The 18128-nt window shown below is 31.6% G+C and overlaps 1 protein-coding gene across 1 annotated transcript in view; it reads left to right on the top strand.

Annotated features, from left to right (window-relative positions):
* The window catches only part of LOC126975752 (connectin-like), a 102472-nt gene that overhangs the window by 81166 nt on the left and 3178 nt on the right, over nucleotides 1–18128 (top strand). Inside the window, exon 2 of the mRNA XM_050823780.1 lies at nucleotides 6063–7126. Within this exon, the coding sequence (XP_050679737.1) occupies nucleotides 6076–7126 (1051 nt within the window). The 5' untranslated portion in view covers nucleotides 6063–6075. The remainder of the gene's footprint in view (nucleotides 1–6062; nucleotides 7127–18128) is intronic.

Genomic DNA, 18128 nt, shown 5'->3' with positions numbered 1-18128 from the left:
ATCAAGATCTTTTTTCATGACAATAAGGGACGAGTTGAGCAGGCCGTTCAGCTAATAGTAATTGATACGCCCTACCTATTACAATGCAGTGTCGCTCAGCATTCTAAAAATTCAAATATTCTAAGCAGCACTAAAACCCGCTTGTCTAAGTTTTAAACAACATATGGACCGATAACGGCGTTTGTAGAAATATTGTTATAACTGAAATTTTCATTGTGCAGTGATTTATTCATATTTCAACGTTAGGCTTAGAGAATTCAAGAGGAGTTGGTTGAAGTTAGCGAATTAAAAGTTTAGTCTGGATTTACATTGTTAAAACTAAATATAAAATACAAATGTATTATTCTTTTTAAAGTGTTTCTATCAATTTTAATCAAATATATTGAGTCATGACAACTACCGGTGGCAGGCTTCCTTGCACAGGATGCCGGCTAGATTATAGGTACCACAACGGCGCCTATTTCTGCCGTGAAGCAGTAATGTGTAAACGATACTGTGTTTCGGTCTGAAGGGCGCAATAGCTAGTTTAAGTACTGGGCAAATGAGACTTATCATCTTATGTCTAAAGGAAACGAGCGCAATTGTAGTGCCGCTCAGAGCTTTTGGGTTATTCGAGAATCCCGAAAGGCACTGCATTATTATGGGTAGGGCGTATCAATTACCATCAGTTGAACGTCCTGCTCCTCTCGTCCCGTATTGGCATAAAAAAAATCATAATGAATATGGTAGTAACAGTAATGGCAGCTCAAGTACTAAATTGTTATCCTAATGATGAATCCCGAAACACCAATACCACAGAATTATCATGTAACACAGCAATATAAGCCCACGTACCTTAGTTACCACGCACGTTAGGTATACCTTCTTGATAGTACAATAAGTAGTGTTTTACGAAAAGTACCAATGACACACACCACACACACGCACACATGCTCATACACACACATACTCACATACATACACTTACACACACACACACACTCAAACATCCTGTTTGAATAATATTTTTCTTTTGTTAAATTATATTTTTAGACTTAATTTGTGATCGCTAGTTTTTGGTACTGTAAATTTTAATTGATATGGAAGAGCGTGGCCTTCTGGCACAGGTGTTTCTCACTTAATAGAAGGTCACGTCCACTATTATGTTTGTACCATTTTTGTTACAAGAAATAAATATTTTTTCATTTCACGTACCTTGGGTGCTGAGATTACACTCAGACATAAATATGGGAAATATCTCGAACACACGTGGTTCTTCTATTGATTGCCGGCCGGCGAACTTTACATCCTATTAAATCTACCGGTGGAATTGTTGAAACAAAAAAAATTAACACTGCACTATAGGGTCTCACTGAAGCACAGATGCAAGTGTATTTATTTCAAGGGTATCTTCAAATCTTTTTCAAATACTAATATTAAGAAACGGGGCGGCGCATACTCTTTGTAATCAGAATGGTAGTGAGTGAGCAAGAGAGCGGTAGGGCTCATCGAAATCATCGGTATAAATAAATATGGGCGGCGTGGTAAGATATTATCAATTTCAGTGTCAAATAAACATTATTCAAATAGGTTTAAACTAAGCGCTCCTGAATCGTCACTATAAATATTACTTTAAAATTACTGAATCTACCATATTATGTTCGTAAGTTAAGCTCGTGAGAAGTACATATAAGAAACTCAACGGCCACTCTTTTCTTTCAAATAGAATATTTTACAATGGCTGTAATATACATATTCAAATATATGAGTCGTGTTTAAATAACATAAATGATTTCATGAAAAGTAATAAAGAATTAAATTAATAATTATAAATAATCGTATATTGGGTGCATCAACCTTTAGAGCTTGAACTTTTTGATATTTTTTTTGTTTGAACTCATTGGTTGATTCAAAATAGAAGAAAATTATTTAAATAAATTAAATTTAATATAATATAAAAATAAACTAATTTATATCTTTGTATATATATAATTTTTAATATTAAAAAGCTAATGTCGCTTCACCAACCTATTTGTAACCATCACAATATTTGAAAGTGTGAAATAAATTCTTGAATAATCAACGTGCAAGACCATACAAAATTGATTCCTTTCATGATATTGTACCTAGGCAAAGGTTATCAAAATTTCAGATCATTTCCACAGGGAACACACACACATAACACAGGTTGCAACTAAGTAATTTGAGTGCTGATCTTTATATAGATTGTAACAGGCTTTGGATGTTGATAACTAAAACTGTAAAACAACTTCAAGCTGCTAGCAAACATTGATACTAGAGTTCGCCTATAGATTTCATTTCATTTATTCAATATTAATTATACATCCATTGTTTTTTATGCTTAATATTACTTGTACAATATATATCTCATAAGAGCACATTATTACATTAATTCCTCTGGATGGCACTATGCGGAGCCAACCAGATTTTTATCTGCTTTGTAATTTAATCTCATTAAATTTAAAAACTCGAACCCGCGACCTCTAGCGTTCCGGGCAAGCGCTCTTCTAACTTAGCCAGCCGTTCTCAACTCATTTTCTGGCTTCATAAATTTTGTTTTCATATTTAATTTGTGTTATTAATCCCAGAAGTGAGGGTTATCACTTTAAAACACAACAAATTGTTTAGATACCGCAATTAGTTATAGATATACATAATTTTATAAATGCATAATTTATATGTTTATTTTACTCGATTATAATGAACCTTAAGACACCCTTATTCTTAGGCCTTAGACTTTCACTCTAGAGCTTAAATATTATAAATTAATATATTTTTTTTAAAACATGTTAAACAAAATAATAAGATATATTTGTGACGTCCAATGTGTTCGGTAAATAATTATAAGTTTGACAGTAATGACAACCATTATGTTCACGAAGCAACTTTACACAAACAATGAATTGAAGGTCTAAATGTTGATCCAATATACGATAGTATATATTTGTACAATTTATTCCGTATAAATTTTTATAGAAGATTTGATATTATTTAAACATGATTCATATAATGAACTCAGCATCTTGCAATAATGCTAATTTGTTATGTATATTACAGTCATTGTATAATACTCTATTTGATTGAAGAGTGGCCTTTTTCAGAACATAATATGGTAGACTCAGTAATTTAAACGAAATATTTATAGTGACGATTCAGAAGCGTTTCATTTTAGCCTAATTGAATAAAGTTAACTTAACTTTGACTTTGACTATGACTGTAAAAAGATGTACTAGTATTAACAAAATATATTCGATTTGTTATGCTTTTAAAGTGACAACCCTCACTTCTGGGATTAATTACACAAATAAAACTGAAAACAAAATTTTATGAACGATGTGAGACTTTAACCCCCAATTTCTCGCGTTCCGTGCGAGTGCTCTTACCAACTGAGCCAACCGTTAGAAAATATTCGTAAAATGTATTCATTTACCCATCCTTCAAGTCCAGTTACTAGGGAATGCATATTTAATATTCTGTCCTTGATGGAATGAAATCATAAATTTTTCAGTATATCCTCTCTCGGCTGGTTGGATAATCCGTGGTCTGTTTGAATTAATTATTTATTTCGTTCCCTAAGGCGATGAAATTAATTCCTTTGTAAAATCCTGTTATAATTTAAGCTATTTTTAAATGAACATGACTTGAGAAAATTCTTTAACACATTTTTTACACACAGAATAATTATCTTTACATGTAATGATATCGTTACAAAGTAAAATTGCACATTAAATGTTTTTGAAGTGAAAACTTCTCTAGCAGCGTTGAGTAGTTTTCTTGGGATGGATATAAAATGTTAAACTCGCGTCAGGACACGTGGCCTGATCTTTTTCTGTAATATATATTGTCATTTTTGTTTAAAAAATGTGTGTGTTCTATAAACAATACTGAAGCTAAAAAAGACGTGTGGCACTCGGGGACTGCCGCGGTAAAGCTATTGCATAGCATTTTTTATCAACTTATGCAATTATAATTATCCATTTATTTTATTTAAGCAGTACTTTTTTTGATAAAATTAATTTAAAAAAAGCAAACGGGAAGTGAGTAAAATTTAACTTGCAAGATTTGATTATAGACAGAAAACAGGGACAGGTGAAATTAAATAAAAATGTTTGTCATTATAACCTGAGACCTTCTGCACAAAAAGACATAGAAATATCTATATAGATCTAGTAACTAAGTGTTAGGTTACTTTCGTTACGGAATTTCTGAATTCGGTCTCCACGCTCAAGGCCCGCGATAGAAGCTATGCAATAGCTTAAAAAACTTATGAACAGATTTTATTCAAATTATAACGCTAGATGCAGTCGTAGTATTTTGCTGCTTACAGCGTTCACGCGGATGATGTCGCGGGCAACAGCTAGTTAATAATAAAATAATTATTTTTTAGATACAGTTGTTAAGCATGGCGTTTTATTATGATTCGAAAACAAATATTTTACATAGGATTCTTTCTTTTACGAGCTCGATCATTACTTTTGTAGTTTAGTTTAAAATTTGTAAGTCAATTTATGTAAAAAGTTTAGTAGCAAGGAGTTTTTATACATGAAAACAAAAATGAGTGAGTCCGTACGTCTTGGCTTTGCATTCACAAAATTAATTAAATGGTTCTTTACTATATTCAATAACCAGTTTTAATGTTATTATATTCCTATCAATATTTGTCAAAAATCCAATAAGCTATGATAAATTAATTATTCGTTATTTTTCTGTTTACATTTGTTGCTGAATATTTCTTTAAATAATATAACATAAGTAAAGTGTAAATTATCATTTATAAATTGAATTTAATGTATCTATGTATATGTACCGAAACTACATACATACACATGGGCAGGACATCTGGGTAGGGACCCAGACTAAAGATGGACTAGTCCCTCAGGTAACAGATACCGAGGTAGACCCAAAATAAGGTGGAGTGATGACCTTCTTACAGTGGCAGGTAAAAACTGGCTGGAGAAAGCAAAAAATAGAGAGTTGTGGAAGAAGATGGTGGAGGCATTTACCCGGATTCGATCAAGATTATAATTTATGTAATAACATTACTTTAAGCTATAATTTTTAAAGTTACTCACACATTAAAATATGTAATCGCTCTTGAATAAATATGCTTACTTTTATTAATATGTGTACGTACCACCATGATAATGCTTCCTATAGTAACCATACCTTCCTCCTTATTTACTGTTCTCTTCATCAAAGTAATCCGCTTACTCCATAAAAGTAATCCGAATCCAAAAGCTGACATTGAAATATGAAATTGTCAGGCCACTACGCGAATCGGTGCTATAATTAGGTTAATACACGTTGATTAAATTTAATGATGATTAATAAACACATCGGCATTGCGTCGTAATTAATATTAATATTCCATTTTCGTTTAATGTAGTTTCACACCTGTACCATTTAACCGACACACTATTTGAGTAAATACTACGGAACATGCAAGGACTAAGTGCTTGAATAATTAACTGGGAAGCCATTCGCGGCGAAACTCTTTTGTATTCCAATACTCAACGTGAAGTTGTTAATTTTACGAGGTAAAAGAGTAATTACTTCTGACCTTAGATCACTTATAGGTCTAGATAGGCTATGACAGCTGTCAAAACGTCGAAAAAAATAGACTTTAGAGCTAACCTCTATTTTGAGCAGTTCACACTAACACAAAGTATCATACAAATCGCGAGTGTAAGACGTAGCTTTTCACGCACACTAAACTAACATTCCTGACCTTATCGGTTGTCTAACAGCAAGAGACTATCTAGACGTATTATTTATCTAAAATCATTCCTATCATAAATTAATCACTAATAAAAAAACTAATTTTGTAAAAATTTGGTGATTAATTTCTGTCAGCTTGTGTGTTTAATTTCTGTTTAGATTGAAACAAATTATAAAATACATATTTCCAGAATAGTCTTTACTATAAATGAACATTTAGAAGTACAAATTACTGTCGCAAAATAAAAACAATGCATCTTGTGCATCATGCATAAGGATGAATTATTATCTGTTCAAATGAAAATGTTTCACAATTTTAGTAACGTATTTTTTATTTGTTTCAGGTGAACAGATCTCATGATGGAACGGCTGTCAAAGTATCTCATAATTATTACTTCACTTATGACAATAAAGCTCACTATAACAGAGAGCAAGAACAACACTAAATCTAAAATAGATAGACGCTTTTACCAGATGCCCGTTTTCATCAACGTTTGTGATATCGTTGACAGAAGATCTAAAGTGCACTGCTATTGTGACAGTAACAAACCTAAATTAGCAACTCGCGCTGACTGTTGGATATTTAGTGGGGAGCTTCCTGAAGACGATCCAATTTGGCCAAGTTTTACATCACAATCTGAACTAGAGGAACTCATATTTAATGTCCGCACCGATGACGCATTAACGTTTATACCAGCCAAAGCAATAGTTAGACTTGACAAGCTGAAATACATACTAATACAATTCGGGACCATCAAAAGAATACCGCCTTATGCCTTTACAAATTCTTCAACTGTCCGACAGATTGTACTTAAATCAAATAAAATATCAGTACTGGAGAAACATTCATTCTCCCAACTCATGATGCTTTCGAATCTAAGCTTAGATGACAATCAAATAACCGAACTTAGAAGAGATGTATTCTTTAACCTTCCAAACTTACATATACTACATTTATCAAATAACAACTTGAGCCTATTACATGAAGGATGCTTCAAACACCTAAACAATTTAATCGAGTTGAAACTGGATTCAAATTACATATCGGTTGTTACAAAAGAGATGCTCGAAGGTCTCGAGAACCTTTCAAGATTAAATTTGAGAAGCAATAAGTTAACAATGATCGGTAACTTGGCTTTCAGCGAATTGTGGGGATTAAAAGAATTGATGTTAGACAATAATGCAATTGAGTATATATCAGAGAGGGCGTTCGGTGGCTTGTTGCAATTAAGGAAGTTAACGCTATCCGGAAATAAATTGACTTCGTTTTACGAGAATATACTTGAAGATATCAGAAGCCTGTCTATATTGGATTTAAGGGATAATCTATTGACGACGATTTCGTATGAAACCATTCGCCCTGTTGTTGAAAATGACAAATCGCTCTCAGCTGTGGTTTATTTGGATGGTAAGAATTTTTGTTTTATTAGCCGCATCATGCTTATTGAAAACTGAGCTAAACTACAGATATATATAACATATTCACACACACATTTTTTTAATCACAATTTGTTACAAATGTTACAATACATAGCAAATATGTTCCGAAATCCAAAAGAATTGTTAAAAACGTTTGTGTGGTAAAGGTTCTATAACATATATGACTTTCTGAACGATACCACAGATTAGGAATGATGCGTTCGCCCTGAGGCTATTAAATTATAAATTTCATTGTACGAAATTGTATTGATAAGTTCAATGGTGATTAAAATAAATTATAGTTTAAAAAACTAAAAAAACACGCTTTTATAATAGATAACCATACAAAAAAAAATAATAAGTTTCAATAAATAATTGTGTATTTTTTATACATATAAATAAATATTTTTATTGACAGATATGAGTACAAGGATTATCATTTCGAGAATATCTTAAAAAGCAACCACGCTTTTTTAAGATTAAAATACATTTTTTTCTTATTTACATTATTATTAATTAATTAACAATTCTTATTTTGAAATATTAAAAAAAAAATCAAATTGAATAAAGGAATAATATAATCAAATTTGTTAAAATCTGGCTTTAAAAAATAAAAAATTTAAAGAAGTCGGTTACAAACAAGGATACGTACAGATACAGGTGAAGCTAATAAAAAGCGTGTAAACAGATGAAATAACCCGCAGAGTTTCATGTGCCCGTTCTTCAGTGAATTTGTTAATAGCAAGCTTCAATGTTACGGATGTAATTCTGCAAGAGAAGCTAATTAATATTCCTCTTTACCTATAAAGGTTAGTGCAGGCAATGTGCACCGCGTCGGTAATCTTACTCCGAAGTAGGGAAAGTTTGGTTAGTTAGGAAATTAGTTTACTTACGAATTCTGACGTGCAAGCGTTCCAAATAAGCTCACCGTTTCCAAGTTATTTGTTTTGAGTAAACTGTAATTATGAAGCTGGGAAATAGACTAATCCATTTTGGAAGCAATATACTTAATAACGAGGAAACTTTAAAAATATTTACTGTGTTTTCTATCTCGAACTTAATTTGAATTCGGTTTCTTTTGTGTTATTTTTCTTTCTTGATATTAATGTTTGTATTTAAAATTATAATAGTCCATATGGACTTAAGTTATGTAACTTAATCTTCATCAATCGAATGTAGGGATAACTTACACTGAAGTTAGTTACGGCTCGATAGATTCTTTGATCTTTTTATATAAAAAGTTTATGTACGCATTTATTCAATTTAAAAAAATAAAAGGTATAGATTTATACATTATACAACAAATTAAAGAGCAGAATTTTGAGTACGTAGTTACAAGAAGGACAATTTAATTGGTTTTTTGGATTTAATTATTTAAAAGGACGCTAAATTGATTGTTTTAACTGGCCATGTGGTTGTTTTTGCGCGTCACGTCGTCATTTGAGTCGAGGTTGCGACGATGCGATGTTGCGAGCAGTGAGCATTTAGAAAATGATGCTGTGCGGCGCATCGTTGCTGAGGCTCTACCTCTAATTCGTGATAAGATTGGGGTCACGTTATTTCACTACTGGGGATGTGGTAGATATCTTATAACAACTTTGAGACAGGTGAACAAGCCCATGTCACCGCAGTAACAAATAATGGGGCAACTAAAGGGGCAGTGCGGCCGATATTAATACCATCTTTGTGCTGCAGACAAGGGCTATTCGCGCTATTTATAACCTAGGTCCTAAAGAATCATTAAGAGAAAAATTTAAACAAATAAACATTTTGACCGTGGCTTCTCAATACATTTTTGATAATGTTTTGTATGTTCATAAGCACATTGAGGAATTTTCTAGAAACTGTGACATTCATAATGTTAAAACGAGGAACAAACAAAAACTTTATATGCCTACTACTCGGTTGGGTCGAGTTAGTAAGTCTTTTGTTGGGCGATGTATATGCTTCTACGACATGATCCCAGAAAATGTACAAAACAAATGTGTTACGAAATTTAAAAGAATTGTTAAAAAACGTTTGTGTGGGAAAGGTTACTATAGAATAAACGATTTTCTTAATGACACCACGGACTTGGAATAAAGCGAACACCCTCAGGCTCTTTAATTATAAATGTTAATTGTACGATATCACATTGTAATCCATATTTAAAAAAAAAAAAAGCCCGCTGAGTTTCTTCCATTCTTCTCAGGTCTGAGGCAGTCTCTTTTGAATGGATGGCAGTTTTTGACGTTCAATAAGTGATTTTATATCCCATTTTGAATAAAAATATTTGAAATTGAATTTGATGTAAGATAATCATAATTTGAGTTGTACTGTTGAACTGTATTTGCGGTCTTATCCCTTTAACAAAATGTGATACTTTTGAAATTTAGCCTATCAAGATTTAGTTGAAAAGCTATGTGAAGATTTAGAATAACTGTTTTCACTTTGATTAAGACTAATTAAACCGCTTCGAACCGTATAGTTACTCTATTTAACCCATATAGCAAACTGTCGTGAAATAGTTTGACCAAAGGTCTTCTTAATTTGACCTTTGATTCAGATTAGCTATTCGATGTTCAACGTGTGCGGTAAATAGATTGATTCCTTATTCACACCATTCGCTTTTCCCTTAATAAAACACGTTTCGATGCAGTAATCCATATAACAATGCAGACAATCTAAATAAGTATTCAATATTGGGCAATGTTTGTATGGTTTAACACAACAAAATATTATTTAAGGTTGGTACGAATGTTTTATTTATAAATTTAACTTGGAAACGGATAAGGGCCTTGAAATGTGGATTGTACTTTGGGGAATTAGTGAGAAACGAGCAATGGCCATTTGATAGAAAGTAAAAGCCAATTGAGATCTGCAATACCAGAGGCCAAGGGATGCACTACCAGTCGTTATATGGAAATTAAGACTAATTTTTTTTTTTGTAAAAAAAGGGTAATATCAGGCGCTAGATGATGGAAAGATGAGACAAACAGTCGCACATCGAAATGATCATTGGAAGAGTCCTGTCCTAAGGATAAAGGATCTATAAAAGGAACAGAAATATTGAAAACTAATTGGGGCGCATTTAAGTTCATTTTCAGTGAAAAATCCAAGAAAAATATGAAACATATTGACGACACAATTTACAAACAAATCTAGATATTACAACATCACCTCCTGGTTCAAACTAAAAGGTTATCTAATAACTACAAATCAACGCAACAATAACGACCGCGCACAAATCGGATTTTTATATTTGTCTCTACTTAAACCCGTTTTCAGCTTAAACATGCTTTAAGCTAAAACTAATCCTTACTGAAAGTAATTATTAAATTTACCCAATAAATACTAAATAAAATCTTATTCCGTATTATTTTGCAATTTCTCCTTTATCCATAACCAGCGTAAGATTTACAATATAATAATAACATAATGAATCAAATTGATAGATCACATTGCTGATTATTTATAAATAATGTAAGAGGCATCTGCAGTGCTTAAGTAGAAATCCCAGCAATGTATCATTGTACTGCTAATTGCTCCATTCCTCATTCTAATTCATTCGTTTCAGAATCTGTACAATGTCGCAATGTAGCCAAATGTAGTATTTCAGTGTGCTCCAGTATAAATACGAATATATTTCTGTATGCAAATAATGTGAGCAACTGTATTTAGTTTATAATGATGAAATTTTTGCCATTAATTGATACACTTGTAAGCCAAATAACTTTATACGATTTAAGCTTTAAGCTAGGAGACATACTTATATAACTTTGATTGTCTATCGCGCGCTAGCGTAGGTACTAACACCCAGTGTTGCCAAAGTAGGCCTTTTCGCCTTTTAGACTACTCAGCAAAATAATCGGCGACGAAAAAATCCGGAATGTGACTTGTCGCCGATTAGGCTACTTCAGGGACAAGGTATTAAAGTAACCCGAATAAAAACACCGCCTAGCAAAATTATTAACATTAAAGGTCTGTGGTATTAAGAAAGAAAGATGGCCACTCTACTTAGATATGGCAAATCTGTCAATTTATGAAACCTTTCCCCTGTATTCTATTCGGAGATATGTCCCAAAATACTAATTTTTTTAAATCATTTCTAATAGAGGCTACTTTGGTCAAGATATTAACTTTCACGTGGAGAATCATGAGACCCTGTCTGCTACAGAGTCAAGCAGAACTGTCCCAAGACTCTTAGAAGACTGCTGGACAACACCAAATACTGTGGGAGGAATCTAAAGAGTTGTAGATCCACTTGAACCAGGGCATGAAGGGATAGACTCTATGTATTGGACCAGCTCTCAAGTTTAATCTGCTTTTGAATCTTTAACAAATAGCTGCTCGTCAGGCAGTACAGCTAAGAAAAGAAAATTTAGGTATCCAGGCCCAATAGGGCACTGCATAGCTGGCTTTGGGGTCCTGCCTAATAGCACTGCAGATTGCAGAACAATTCACAAGCTAGGCCTCAGATTCAGGCTTCAGGGATTCGAAAGTTGTAGTGCTGTAACAGTGCTGATAAAACTCAGTAGCATATTTTAAGAAAATATTATGATTCTTAAATGCGCTGACGTATTAATTGTTTTGGGAAGATCAATTATTCAATCAGTGACAGCAGTGAGTTTCAGTTAATAAAGAAATCACAATATATCTTATAAGTAGCAGTGAGACAGGACTACACAGAACTGTATAAGCCATTTTACAAAACATAGACGTTACATAATACTTGTATTTCATTCGGCGATTTGGATGTTTATCTAGTTAAAAATTTAAGTACTTATAGTGTAAAATTATTAATTACTAGCTGACCCCGCAGACTTCGTATTGCCTCAATTGATAAATAAAAGACCCAAACTTTTGTATAAAATAGACTTAAAACAAACAAAACTAATCCTTTTTTTTGTCTTATTACCCGTGTTTTATGGAAGTTTACTTTTTACATCCTGAAAAAGTTAGAAAGGTATAAAAATTCTAATTAGTTATTCATTTAAAACTATTATTTTTATTTGATTTCTGAACAACATCAAAGTAAAATCAAAATTGTTGTTTTATTTAATTCCGAGTAATTTCATATTTAAACTTAAATTTTGACTTTTAAACCTTCTCTGGACTTCCAAGAATAATTCCAAAATTAGCCAAATCGTTCCAGCCGTTCTTGAGTTTTAGCGAGACTAACGAACAGCAATTCATTTTTATATATATAGATAACATTAAAATTAAATAATTCGTAAATTTAGAGTAAAAAAGAAAAATATATACAAAATATTATGGTTTTGTTTCACTTCTAATGTTTTAGTAATAATCTATTATTTGAATAAATGACGTCTTTTAGGATTTTTTTTTAATCAGTAAATATTACAAATACAACAATCTAAGTTGGTAACTTATTACAACTAGGCTGTTTTTAACTAGAAATAATATAGGTACTTTTAAGTTCTTTAATATTTTTGCATTTATCTTGTGTTGCGAGTGAGCTTTTAAGAAGTATATCTTCTTAATATAAGTAATACTTGATTCTATACTATATCATGGCTTGCCAAAACCCTCATGAAGCTTACATGATAAAAAACAAAATAAAAACGCTCAATAAAAGTTAGCGTCGATAAAAACTGGCGTAAAGCGTCACATCTGCCAACAATGTTGAGACAATTTCGTCGGGATGATGGAGTGCTTTTGCTGTATATATTGGAAATACTGTAGGTTAAATAACCTCTGCATTAATATAAAATGAATTTTAAAGAAAATAGCTAATGTTAAATTGAATATTGTATCTTGGGATATTTATATTATCTCGTATAGGTACATTACAATGATAATAATTCGGACTTAAGCTGTATATTATATATATTAGATTTTTCAAAGTCAATGTAAAATTTAAGTGTTCTTCTAAATGTTCGTTATAGATACTTAGTTAAAATATTCCATATTATATTCGGAAAAAGTAGAGCTTGTGAGAAGAACATACAAGAAACCCAAAAGTCATTCTTTCAAATCAATGAGTATATTTTTATAGTAGCTGTGAAATATAACAAATAAGTTTCTAAGGTGCTGCATACAATTTTTGAATTGTTTTCAAAGCTTAAAAAGCCTTTCTAATATTTCATCAAAAATAATAACAATAAACTGTATTAATTTAAATTATAGTATTTTGGATGCAACGACATTAAAGACCTTGAATACAATATTTGTGTTGTAAGAATGCTTCGTGAATATGACGGTCATGATAATTATCATAATAATCTCAAAGATCCGTAATCAGATAAGATCTAAAAGATTGAGAGTCCGATGACATTCAAATCAAATAACAATTATAATTAAACAAAGCCAATTAATGAAGTTTTAGATGCTAACTTTATTATTTTATCTACATATTGGTTAAATAGTAATTTCGGGTCAAATATAACTCCCAAGTCCCTAATATACGTAATCCTAGCTGATATGGTAGTCTTTAAGGAAATGAAAGGCAGTAAAGCCGATATTAATACCATCTTTGTGCTGCAGACAAGGGCTATTCGCGCTATTTATAACTTAGGCCCTAAAGAATCATGAAGAGATTTTTTTAAAGAAATAAACATTTTGCCTGTTCTATCTCAATATATTCTTGATAATGTTCTATTATACATTCATAATCACGAAAATTTCTAGAAACTGTGACAGTAATAATGTTAACACTAGGAACAAACATAAACTTGTTATGCCTAATACTCGGTGAAGTCGAGTTAGTAAGTATTTTATTGGGCGATGTATATGCTTTAACAATATGATCCCAGAAAATGTACAAAAAAAATGAGGTACATAATTTAAAAGAATTGTAAAAAACGTTTGTGTGGGCAAGGTTATTATAACATAAATGATTTTCTTAATGATACCACAAACTGGGAATGGAGCGACATTGAAATCCATATTTTTATAAATAAAACACGCTGAGTTTCTATTTTGAATGGGTGGTAGTTTTTGACGTTCCATAAAAGCACTCCATTTTCAATGCGAGTTAGTTTTTGACGTACAAAAAGTGATTTTGAATCCTATTTTGAATAAATATATTTGTGTTTGAATTTGAATTGTTTATTGGATACGTTTAAAACGAGATTGTGACAACTACTGTAATTTTTAGAATGGTTTTAATTCTCTTGTTTAAGTCTGCTGCATGCTTCGTCAATCGACTTAATTGAATATAAAAGTTTGAGATTGTCTGCGTACAATTCAAATATATTTGAGCAGAGAAAACATGTAGAACATATCATTGATAAAGATTACGAAAAAGGAATGGTCCTAGCAGTGATCCTTTACGAACACCTGAAAACATAGAAAAGTAATTTCATTTTAATCTAAAATTTTAATTGTTTGAGTTATTAGATTTACTATTTAATACGTCTACCACATGAATTTAATTAATCAACTCAGCTCACTGCAGTTCTTATTATGATTAAATGTTTACTGGCATTTTCAGATATTATAAGGTAAATAGTACATAGTACATTTATTACACATACTCTATTTCATACTTTTTTTTTCTTTTTCATTTTTTTTGCATTTCTTAGAAACTCCGGCAACCCATCTTTTGGCCTCTGGAGAAATAATGCATGGGTATGTTTCTCATTTTTTATCATATGAGCCACATACCCGTTAGCCCACTCTAATCTAAAAAGAATACCTACCCAGTCATAAAAAAAAACAAAAATCTCAGTAAGGCAAAATTGTCCCTTTAAAAACAGTTACGAGTAAACAGTACACTCAAGCATATGAATGTAGGTATTAAAAAATTCCTGATATAAAACACACGCAATTCCCTTCATTCCCAACTTTATAACGAACCCGTAAATCACACTTCTTTGGACCGAATCGCGCCTATATTTTGTTAGGGCACAATAAATTCCGCCCCTTTTCATCGGGAATAGCATTTTATTTGCAAACATTTTCTCTTGTTTATTATGTACTTTATAGCGTCATTTGTAAGCACGTAGACGCTTTTGTAGTATAGTATTCATGAGGATTTGGGTATCATTTTAGCGGCGGCATTGATAATAAAATTGTGACTTTATTTTTACGTTGAGGTTTGATAGCTTATACTCTTCACTTTGACACAAAAGCTAGGATCACGGCTTTCCAATATGCTTGTAATAGAATATTTAATGCGGTATGATGGTAGCTTTAAGTTTTAAAATTAATATTAAAATATGGCTTCAATCATCTGCATAAAGTAAAAAAGCAAAATATTTTTTTAAGTTTTGCTTTTGCACACTGAGCACTTTGTTTTGAGGGTATTGAATGAGACTGAGCTGTCACGCTTGTTCGAGTAAAGTTCAGTATCAGTGATCAGTCATAGCAAAATTTAAAAAAAAAACAACTATTGAGGACTATTCGTCTATTGAAGAAAAAAATCTTGTATTTCTTATTATAAAACTAGCAATTAATAAAATTTTCACTTCTGTTGTGTATATAAGCATTGTCCGTTATATGTACATTATACACAAATAGCGAAGATTTTTTTTATGAAAATATTGGTAAACTTATTTCAATCAACACACATTATTTTGTGTTAAGTAGGAGGAACTTAATATTTCTGGATACAGAGTATTGAGTACTTCTGATGCCTACTTTTAAATCTCACTATCATCTCAGTTTGAAGGTAGTATTTCTAGTAGTGCCCTCTTGAATTTGGCTGTTCCTCATGAAATACCTACTTAGTATTGAAAGTTTCCGGTGGCCATTTCCGGTCTTGTTCATTTGTTCTACTCGGTCCACTTTGTAATTCCACTACATGAAATTATACTTTCTGTTTAGAAATACTTGACTAATTAATCTAAAAGGAATTAAAAGGCGTCAATCTCACTAAGATGGACTGTCTGTCCTTCCAATTTGGGGAAGTTCCATATGTCACATTTGTTTCAGACACACCAAAATCGGAAGTGCCATGCGCCACACTCCGCCTTGAACAAGTTTTGACCCTCATTTGGCTTATAAGATGGTTTATTTTGCATGGTCTCATAGATTGTTTCAAAAGGAAATATCAATGGATATAAATAAAATTTAATAAACGGATTCTACATTTGAGCTTCATAAACTATTTATTCGATTTGAACCTTAGACCCTTATAGGACAACACCAAAACAATTGTTTCAATAGACAGCAATTAATTAAATCAAAGTGGAACCATAACTTCTACAGCGTTAGTATGCCACTGAATAATATTTGCACAAGTGCATTTAGTTGTAGTCCTTTAATTTATATAAAGGCCATAACAGTCAAGAAGCACTTAAGTAAATTACTCGGGGACGTAGCGGCCGCGTCGGTCAATAAGCGCTATGAAGTTTGGGGACGGCTGCTTTTTGTGAATAGCATGTTGTGGAAATAAACTTTGTACTGCCAATTACTTTAATAAAGTTATGATTAGATGTAATCTTTCAACTATATGTAAGTTTTAAAATAAATTTAATGCTCGCATAATGCCCTTATTTTATTTACTGTATGTGTGGATAGATGCATCTACTATATTGTACTTTGAGTATGTTCGCAATTATTATCTGCTGCATGCTTCGTCAATCGACTTAATTGAATATAAAAGTTTGAGATTGTCTGCGTACAATTCAAATATATTTGAGTAGAGAAAACATGTAGAACATATCATTGATAAATATTACAAAAAAGGAGTGGTCCTAGCAGTGATCCTTTACAAACACCTGAAAACTTAGAAAAGTAATTTCATTTTAATCTGAAATTTTAATTGTTTGAGTTATTAGATTTACTATTTAATACGTCTACCACATGAATTTAATTAATCAACTCAGCTCACTGCAGTTCTGATTATGATTAAATGTTTACTGGCATTTTCAGATATTATAAGGTAAATAGTACATAGTACATTTATTACACATACTCTATTTCATACTTTTTTTTTTTTCATTTCTTTGCATTTCTTAGAAACTCCTTAGAAATAAACTTTGTACTGCCAATTACTTTAATAAAGTTATGATTAGATGTAATCTTTCAACTTTATGTAAGTTTTAAAATAAAATTTAATGCTCGCATAATGCCCTTATTTTATTAACAGTATGTGTGGATAGATGCATCTACTATATTGTACTTTGAGTATGTTCTCAATTATTATCACTATGTTTTTACTTAATAATTTACATTTTTTTGATTTACTCGTGTAAGGCATTTAGTAATTGACGTTTGTATATTTTGTTGCATCACTTTGCATACCTGTAATACCATTCTATTTTGCAAAGTTTACCTTAGAGCTTCTTGCTCGTTCTTCTCTAAGGAAAACTGACTTCCGAACGAGCTGTATGAAAAAATAAGATATTTCAAGTGTAATGCAATTCATCTACGGAATAAAATATTGTTGTATGTTTCTTTGTTTTGTACTTACCCTTTATTTAAAATGATTGTGTTTATAACACGGTGCTAATTTGAGATTTTATCAATAGCATATTTAACTATAGTCTAAATATCTGTGTATTTAGAAATTATTTTCTAATGGAGACAGATATATAGTGTCAATAACATAGCGAGCCTGTACTTTGCCAGACAAAGATGTAAAATTTTATTGAAGTAGGCGTCACTTTGCGGAAATCCATAATTGTCCAAATGTTTTGAATTTTCTTTAGTGTTGATTCCGCCAATATTTGTCTTTTTAACAATAATTAACTTAATTTAACAAGTGGACACGTGTTTCGTCCCTACGCGAGGCATCCTCAGGAATTTTTGACTCGCCAAACTCAGTAACGCCTCGCTCAGACGAGACGACTCGTCTCGTGCCAGAATTAAATTATTTGAAGACAAATATTGGCGGAATTAACTGTAAAGAAAACTCAAAACATTTGGAGACAAAGATGTATATAATTAAATTGTATATAAAACTACCTATTATATTTATACCTAACAAAAATAAATAAATAAATAAACGCAATTATATTAAATATAAACCACGGATGCAGAACTTGTAAACAAACTTTCATCATATTAATACTGACCAAGTTTTGGATCCCAGATGCAAAACA

This window comes from Leptidea sinapis, chromosome 37 (genome assembly GCF_905404315.1).
Source record: "Leptidea sinapis chromosome 37, ilLepSina1.1, whole genome shotgun sequence".
Lineage (NCBI taxonomy): Eukaryota > Metazoa > Arthropoda > Insecta > Lepidoptera > Pieridae > Leptidea > Leptidea sinapis.
The sequence above is the reverse complement of the archived record's forward strand: the minus strand, read 5'-3'. Positions and strand labels throughout refer to the sequence as shown.